The 8,050-nt window shown below is 42.4% G+C and overlaps 1 protein-coding gene across 2 annotated transcripts; it reads left to right on the top strand.

Annotated features, from left to right (window-relative positions):
- Positions 1-976: 976 nt before the first annotated feature.
- Positions 977-7,740, top strand: LOC148011838 (putative methyltransferase PMT3). 2 transcript variants are annotated; one of them, XM_087670960.1, is made up of 9 exons: positions 977-1,258; positions 1,671-1,742; positions 1,936-2,358; positions 2,457-2,621; positions 5,343-5,525; positions 5,771-6,365; positions 6,480-6,592; positions 6,674-6,894; positions 6,980-7,740. In XM_087670960.1, exons 3-9 carry the CDS (start codon positions 2,005-2,007, stop codon positions 7,293-7,295), a joined length of 1,947 nt encoding a protein of 648 aa, XP_087527086.1. In that variant the 5' UTR covers positions 977-1,258; positions 1,671-1,742; positions 1,936-2,004; the 3' UTR covers positions 7,296-7,740. The 2 variants fall into 2 exon arrangements, with proteins under 2 accessions (XP_087527086.1, XP_087527087.1); XM_087670961.1 differs by lacking the exon at positions 1,671-1,742.
- The last annotated feature ends 310 nt before the right edge of the window (positions 7,741-8,050 follow it).

Below are 8,050 nucleotides of genomic sequence, written 5' to 3'. Positions count from 1 at the left end.
AAGAAGGGATTAAATGCTTATCATAATCATTTCTTGAGGCTTGCATGCCATTTGGAATTGTGACAAGACAACTATAATACAAAGTCCAACACCTAATTTACAAAAGTTCTTGAGGCATATGCACAGTTCCTAGTTGTGCTTCCTAGCTACTTGTGCATCTAACACTAGTGAAAAACCATAGCATGCATCATTTATGAGAGCTTTCTTTAGGGTGGCAACCCAAAAAGAGCCCATCAACGCATATGTAGCTTTGTAACTGTGGCAATTTCTACTTGTATTCAAATTTTGAACCGATGAGAAGTTTGATTCCAAGCTTGACAATGTTCCTAGCTCTTAATATAGACGAGTTTGTGAAAGGCATCGAATACGGTGTAGAAATGCTTAGCAAGTTAGCATTTGTTGTTCTACCCCTCATGTGCACATTCTATAAGTAAGATGCATATGTTTTATATGCTGTAATTATTCTCTATCAATGGAAATTTTCTTTCCTCGCATTAAAAAGGATGGCAAGGGCCATCGTTAAGGAAGCAAACGGTTGCTAGTACACTAATGGGCGTGACCGACAAAAGTGTAGGTTGGGAGTCTCGACTCTCAACTCAAGGACGAAGCCAGCCACAAAACAAAAGGAGCCACGAGTGCATTAAAGAAAAGGCTACGAAAAGTACATGAAGGGGGACCTCGACGCCCTCTGTCTGTCTCATGGAGGGAGTAGGTGGGCCACAGCCGTTGTGGGTTGCGCATGATCAAGATGGTGCCATGCCCTCTCGGCTACACAGTTTCTCCTTTAAGAAAGTCCTCCCTTGTAAAACATTTTTAAAATTTAAAAACAAACGCCATGGACCGGGATCCGATTAATACCGTCTTATACTCACATCACTTTTATAATTACCAAAAGAATACAAAGATTTAGCAAGTCGATGCTTCGGATAAAAATTCCAAATGAAAAAAAAATAAAAATCCTAGGCTCCTCTCTCACTCTCATAGCTCCCCCTCCTCTTTCTTTTTCTTCTTCTTCTCTCTCTCTCTCTCTCTCTCTCTCTCTCTTTATGTGCCCTTCTGTCTGTGACTGCACGCAAATGCGTGCTCATCCTGCGGCTATGGCGTAGTCCATTGATCATCCCTGCGCAGTGCTGTTCGGAGGGGTTTACTGGTGCCAGCGTCTTCTCGAGCTCAGCCTGCCTAGGTGGAAAAGTGTACTGTCCCTGCCAACGAGAGAGGAAGAACGACCTCGCGATTTAAGGGATTCGCTGACAAGCAGGTTAGAGTTTCCACACTCCGGCAGGGGAGAGAGAGAGAGAGGGAGGGGGGGGGGGGGAGAGCGAGCGCAACAGGGAGTCGACTTTTGCATCTTTTTCTGAAAGAGCTAGACGTTTTCCTTTTTGGCATATTATTGCGACATTGGGTGGCCTGAAAGGAAGGGATCAACATGAGAGAGAGAGAGAGAGAGAGAGAGAGAGAGAGAGAGAGAGAGAGAGAGAGAGAGAGAGAGAGAGAGATGAGTGTGTGTGTGTGTGTGTGTCTGTGCGCGCGCGCGCGCTCTCTCGCTCTCTCTCTATTTTCAAGGTTAATAAGTCGTACCTAGGGTTTTTGGAACCGATTTCATTTAATGAGCATTGTTAACTCGTTTCTGGAGGGGATGTGATGGAAACATCAGCTATTATTCTCTGCAGGATTATACCGCTTCCCTGGTCACCTAAAACTTGCCTCTTGTAATGCTGTGACTTACGGCCATTCAAGTTGAGGTACCGCATTGCTCGTCTGTACTTTCCGGATATGTCTCGTGTATCACCTAACGGTGGCTTGGAATCTCCCGCTGTCTTTCTGTGACTTCCCATTGGAAGTCCAAAGTCTGTATGTAGCAAAGTGTGCAAGTAGATCTGGTAAGGATAATCTGTCTCCGAGTCTAATCGTGTGCAAGTTGAATTCTGTGAACAGGAGTTCCATTTATTTCAGATCTGTTTGCGCATTCGATCCATTTTACAATCATCTTCCCTGGATCTGAAAATGAGGGGACGGAATGAGGTTTCACAGAAGAGACATGTGGCAGTGTCAATATGTCTCCTGTTGGTGGCCCTTTCTCTTATTTGTGTATATTATGGGTCATTCTTTAAGACTGCACTTCAGAACAGAAGAGAGTTGTCATCCTCAGCAGATCAGGGAACAAGGATATCTAGAAAGTTCAGGGAGAAGCTGGATGAGGAGGATGAATCCGAGAATGATTTTGATTCGAGTAAAGAGATTATGAAAGTCGCTGATGAAGATGAAGAGGAAAAACGAGTCAAGATTGGGCGTAAAAAGCATGAGACTGCTAATGACAATGATGATAGCATGTTCGACATTTCAGTAAAGACATTCCCTGTGCGTGTATTAACATTTGCTGGAGATATTGAGAATCTGTGCAAACAGCATTCTGTTAGTTAGTTGAAACCATGATCATGCATCATCCTGTTGTGCAGGTTTGTGACTCTCGTCTTTCGGAGCTTATACCATGTTTAGACCGCCAATTACACAGCCAGTTGAAGCTCAAGCTAAATCTCTCACTTATGGAACATTACGAGCGTCATTGTCCTCCTGTGCATCGTCGTTTAAATTGTCTGATTCCTCCGCCTCCTAAGTACAAGGTTTGTAATTTGTAAGTTAGAGCATTTCACTTAAAACACCTCTTATTCCTTTTATGAGGGTTTATTTGATAGGAATCTCTTAAAGGTTTTCTACCTTGCTCTATGATGTGTAGCAATTTGCAACAGTGCTTGTTATATTCGAATACATTGGAGTGCTCCTCTTTCATGAGACTGTATATGTGGCTTTTTGGTACCTATTTCTAAAGTTATGTTATTTGATCAAATGAGCTGATTGTATTGTCCAATTTATTTCTTGTGAGCAACCGGATATATCCACACTTTTGTGCTGCCTGAAGTTAAAGAACCTGTAGTATGCAGAGCCTGAAGCAAAATGTTGTGCTCCTTACTAATGATGATTTACATTGAAGTGTTTATAACATGCAGAGATTGAAATATCAGACTCTGAACCACAATGCTGTGCTCTAGCTTTATTGGAAGAAAACACTTATCTTCTACACTCTGAGAATGTCCGGGTGAGGCATAAATCAGGCCTGTCACAGACCTGAAAATATACTAGTTATAGTGTATTATGATAGCCTTTGTTGCAATTAGCTTCAGAGATTTCTCTGACTGAAGCTCATGAACAGCATTGGAAAATTCTTAGATATCTAATGAGCCCCCTCAGTTGTACTTTTCTCTTGAGCTTTTAGTCACTTGCAAACTAATCACATACTGCATGTCGTGTTCTATTTCTGGTGGGAAGAGGAAGCAAGGTAGAAAACACTCTTTTATCATCATCGAATGAAAGCAATGGGAAGGAGGAAGGGAGGGATTCTGTATAGCACTCTACTCGTAGATAAATGAAAATGGGGTTTGTTGTTTGTAATGTTTTAGTTTAGGTTAGGCTAGGATTGCACTTCTTTGTTAAGTGCTGTAACAACCACTCCTTGCATCTCAGGCTAGGATTGCACTTCTTTGTTAAGCACTGGACTCTTTGGGTTGATCCATGCAAAGGTGGATCTTTTTAAGTCAGGCTTGTAAGTTGAGTAAATGGTTTGGACCAACTACAAGCTGCACAACAGTTGGATGTGGTTTTCAGCAAATCCCGGAGCATCAAAGATTTTCTTTTGTTAGTGTTATTTAAAAGATTGGTTAAGACTCAAACATATAGTGTGCACCCTCATACACAACACAGAGGGGGAGGGTTGGACACTCGAAAATACTCTAATTGTACATAATGCAAGCTGCTGGTTGCTGTCTCTATTTTGTTGGTTGAGCTCAGGCAAGGGGTTGTGCCATCTTTATGTTGGTGCTGGGTGTTATAGTTGGCAAGCTTATCTTTGCAACCAATGATTCTGTTGGAGCTATCAGTATTTAATGGGTATCTTTGGAAAGATGCGATTGAAGAGAGGTGGGATGAGGCCTTGTATGACAGGATTAGATGACATCTGGGTGTGGTTGTGCAGCATGCTACATGGAATGGCTGGCTTGATGTGCATGAGGGCAGGTTGATTGGTGAGGTGGGCGCAAGATGCACAAGTGGTGGAGTAAGAGGAAGCACTTCAGTGGATTGGAGCTGCGAAGAAGGGATAGAAGGTTGCATGGGGTAGAGCTCCTGGCATTTGAGAGGTAGCCATAAGAGTGGAATGAAAGTCTTATACTTGCCGCTTACTTCTGTGGCAAAATAGATAGTGTGGAAGGAATTAGCTGGCTCTGATACCAACACGTCATCTGATCTGAATTGGGTGCCCGGATTGCAATATACCTATGCTGCATATGTACACATGAATTAAGGTTTGTATTGGAGTCATTAGAGAGTGGCTGCTTAGGCACCACACACCACACATTGGTTCACATTACATGTCCTGAAAATGGGGTAGTCCCCTGACATCCCTTTCACTGCTTAGACACCAACTGACTGGCTGCATGAATTTACTATGGTGTGCACCCACTCTAGTCTGAGGACTTAGCTTGTGAACTGAAGGTAACGGCCACTCCTTGCATTTCACTGTAGAAGCGCACATCCAAATAGTAAATCCAAAAATTGGCTTGCCTGTTGAAGAAATAAGGGTCTGTTCTCAGGAACTTTGGTAAGCTTGTAAAGGTATATTATGCAGCACTGCAGAGGTAAATCGTTTCATTTGTATATCCATGTGATATATGTATGGTATCACAGCTGTCAGATGGGAACTTTGAATCTACTTGGATTGTTTAAGCTTTGAGATTAAAGATGCTTAATGCTAGTCAGAGCAAATCCAGCTATTCATTTATAACATATTGAGACTAGATTTTCCCTCTAGAGCAGTGTGCTGATCATTCTTTCAAAAAATGAGATGAGGACTAAAGTGCATTGACTGGAGGGCCTTTTGGTTGGGTCTCTAGCTTCCCCCTCTTTGTTGTTTTCTTTTTGGGTATTAATGTGATGTATATTGTCCCCCCTTCTGCAAATCACAGATTAAAGTAGCCTTCCTACAACATATTCTGGCACATGTCATACATACATCATGGGCTTAAAATTGGGGACTGGATCCTGAATTCAGGTCCCACATCCAGGTAACAGGAGCACATTCACATTTTCTATTGACACGGTTTGTGCATGCCAGCTCATATAGCTCTCTAATTTGGATGTTTCATTTCATGCGTGTGAAGTTTTGACTTGCACTGTGTCAAATCTTTAGGCTACTACCTTGGCTTTGGTTGACATCTACTTTTACCCAACCAAACAGTGGGATGTATCAACATCACACTTTATGATTGATGCATATTCCATTGCATTGGCAGGTTTCCATCCAGTGGCCTGCAAGCAGAGATGAGGTCTGGCAATCTAATGTACCTCATACATTTCTTGCAATGGAAAAGTCAGATCAACATTGGATGGTGATCAATGGTGATAAAGTAAACTTCCCTGGAGGAGGAACTCACTTTCATGATGGTGCTGACAAGTACATTGCTTCACTTGCTAAGGTTGGTGGCAAAGTAATTGCTGCCGTTATTGTTCCTGAAGTGTCATGTAATTGTGTCCTGTAGCCTCTGTTCAGTTGATAACATGTGCTTTAGATGTACTTCTATGGGACATCTGCTTGTTTGTGAAGGCCAAACATCTGTATCTTTCAGGTTCTCTGTGCATTTGTTTTGTCTGGAATGAGCTGTCAAAGTGGTTGCCACTTGGTGTCGTTTATTTCGAGTAAAGATCTCTTTGACTTTTACAGATGCTGAAATATCCAGGTGCAAATCTGAGCAATCATGGTAGGATCAGGACAGTCTTGGATGTAGGTTGTGGTGTTGCAAGTTTTGGTGCTTATCTGCTACCTTTAGACATCTTAGCCATGTCTATTGCTCCCAATGATGTACATGAGAATCAGATACAGTTTGCTTTGGAGAGGGGTATTCCATCCACTCTTGGTGTGCTAGGAACCAGGAGGCTCCCTTTTCCAAGCAAGTCATTTGACTTTGCTCATTGCTCTCGTTGTCGAATAGATTGGCTTCAGCGAGATGGGATACTGCTACTTGAAGTTGATAGGTTACTAAGGCCAGGTGGTTATTTTGCTTGGTCCTCTCCACCTGCATACAGAGACGATGCAGAAGATGTTCAAATATGGAATGATATGTCTGACCTTGTGAGACAAATGTGCTGGACAATTGCTGCCAAAGAAGGTCAAAGTGTGATTTGGGTGAAACCCTTAACAAATGAATGCTACAAGAGTAGAGCAGAAGGGACAGAACCTCCCCTGTGTGGTGAAGAAGAGGATCCTGATGATGCTTGGAATGTGCCTATGAAAGCCTGCATAACCCCTTTATCAGCATGTGAGAATGTTGGTTCTTTATGTGGTTTTGTTGCTTCCAGTTGAATGTTATCCTGGGCTGAGAATAGCACCACTCAGAGTTTTTCTTACAGGTTCTGTATCTTTATTTTTGCAGACAATGACCGTTCTCAAGGAATCGGATTGGCACCTTGGCCAAGGAGACTTATATCTGCTCCTCAGCGTTTGCAGGATTTAGGCGTCAGTGAGAAGCACTTTCAAAAGGATAGAGTATGGGACACCCTTCCAACTCTGTTATACTTTTACTGGTGAAGTTACACCTATTTTTGATATTGTGATTTTGATAATCAGATGACTTGGCGGTCACGAGTGGATTTTTACTGGAAGCAACTAAGCCCTCAAATAGAGCAGTCCACGTTCAGAAATGTAATGGACATGAAAGCACATTATGGTAGTTTTGCCGCTGCTTTGAAGGACAAGCCGGTTTGGGTCATGAATGTTGTTCCTCGTTCTGGGCCTAATACCTTGAAGATTGTTTATGACCGTGGTCTCATAGGTTCTTTACATGACTGGTGAGTTTATGGTTGATAAACGCTATTTGTTTGGCAACCATGCAAATCATAAAATTTTACTGAACTGGTTGATTGTGATGCACAGGTGTGAGGCCTTCTCAACTTACCCACGGACTTATGACCTCTTACATGCATGGTCCATCTTCAGTGACATAGAAAATCAGGGTTGTAGCATGGAAGATCTACTTCTGGAGATGGACAGAATCGTGAGGCCCATGGGCTTTGTGATTATTAGAGATAAATCATCCTTGGTTGAACAAATTCAGAAATATGTAGCAGCTTTACACTGGGACGCCTGGTCAAAAGTAGTAAAAGCAGAGCCCGACAGTCTTTCAACCGACGATGAGAAGATACTTTTTGCAAGGAAACAGTTGTGGAAACCAGATGAAGATGCTCTGTAGCTGGAGTGGTGTCCCATTGTGTGCTGCATACAAGTTAACTCATTTGGTACACATCAGACATCAACGTAAATGCTCCTGTGAACTGCATTATAAACACCTGGAGTACCCATGAAAGCCAGAACTGTAGCTTCAATGTGAGAATCCTTTCATCACCTGGCTACACGTTCTATTATCGGTGTCATTATCCCTGGTTGATTCTTTATGATGTTTCACAATTGTAAACAAATGGAGTACGGTTAAGCCGATGAGGGTTGCCGCAATTATCATTCTTTATTATTTACTCAACTCTTTCCCTTGACGTTGCCTAGCTTGCTGGCCACGAGTTTCCTTACGTTGGATCTCCTGTGTGGACTTCATTTTTCGTGTTAAATATTTGCAGAAAACATGGTCTGTTATGATGTCTTTTGTAAGCATAACGGGATACAGTTGCTCTAGGTTTTACTGCGATCGTTGTGCTTGTATCTATTTGGCTCTTTCTTGCACAGATTGCTGGCCATGAGTATCCCTTGGTTGTTTGTGGCTTACTGAGTCGGCTTTATTCGTGCTTAAATCCTCAATAGAAAGAGTAGCCATATCGAGTCATACCTTCAACGGTCTGGATTGCCGCCCTTGGGATCAATTTGGATTCTAGTAAAGTAGAAGGCGCTGTTTAAGATGGCGAGCAAATTGTTATTGTTATGTAAATGACGTAACTTTTGGCAGCTCTCAGAAATTCAAAGATCATTGAGGGTCGTGCAAATGTTGATAATGGTCCC

This window comes from Lygodium microphyllum, chromosome 28 (genome assembly GCF_053477565.2).
Source record: "Lygodium microphyllum isolate KBCC chromosome 28, Lygodium_microphyllum_v1.1.10, whole genome shotgun sequence".
NCBI classification, from domain to species: domain Eukaryota; kingdom Viridiplantae; phylum Streptophyta; class Polypodiopsida; order Schizaeales; family Lygodiaceae; genus Lygodium; species Lygodium microphyllum.
Note: the sequence above shows the minus strand (reverse complement) of the source record. Positions and strands in the feature narration are given on the sequence as shown.

Excerpts from the sequence above, each read along its gene's own strand:
- LOC148011838 (XM_087670961.1), top strand. The coding sequence starts at position 2,005 with ATGAGGGGACGGAATGAGGTTTCACAGAAGAGACATGTGGCAGTGTCA. Across the intron at positions 2,622-5,342 it reads CTCCGCCTCCTAAGTACAAG|GTTTCCATCCAGTGGCCTGC; the intron begins GTTTGTAATTTG and ends TTGCATTGGCAG. Across the intron at positions 6,895-6,979 it reads ATAGGTTCTTTACATGACTG|GTGTGAGGCCTTCTCAACTT; the intron begins GTGAGTTTATGG and ends TGTGATGCACAG.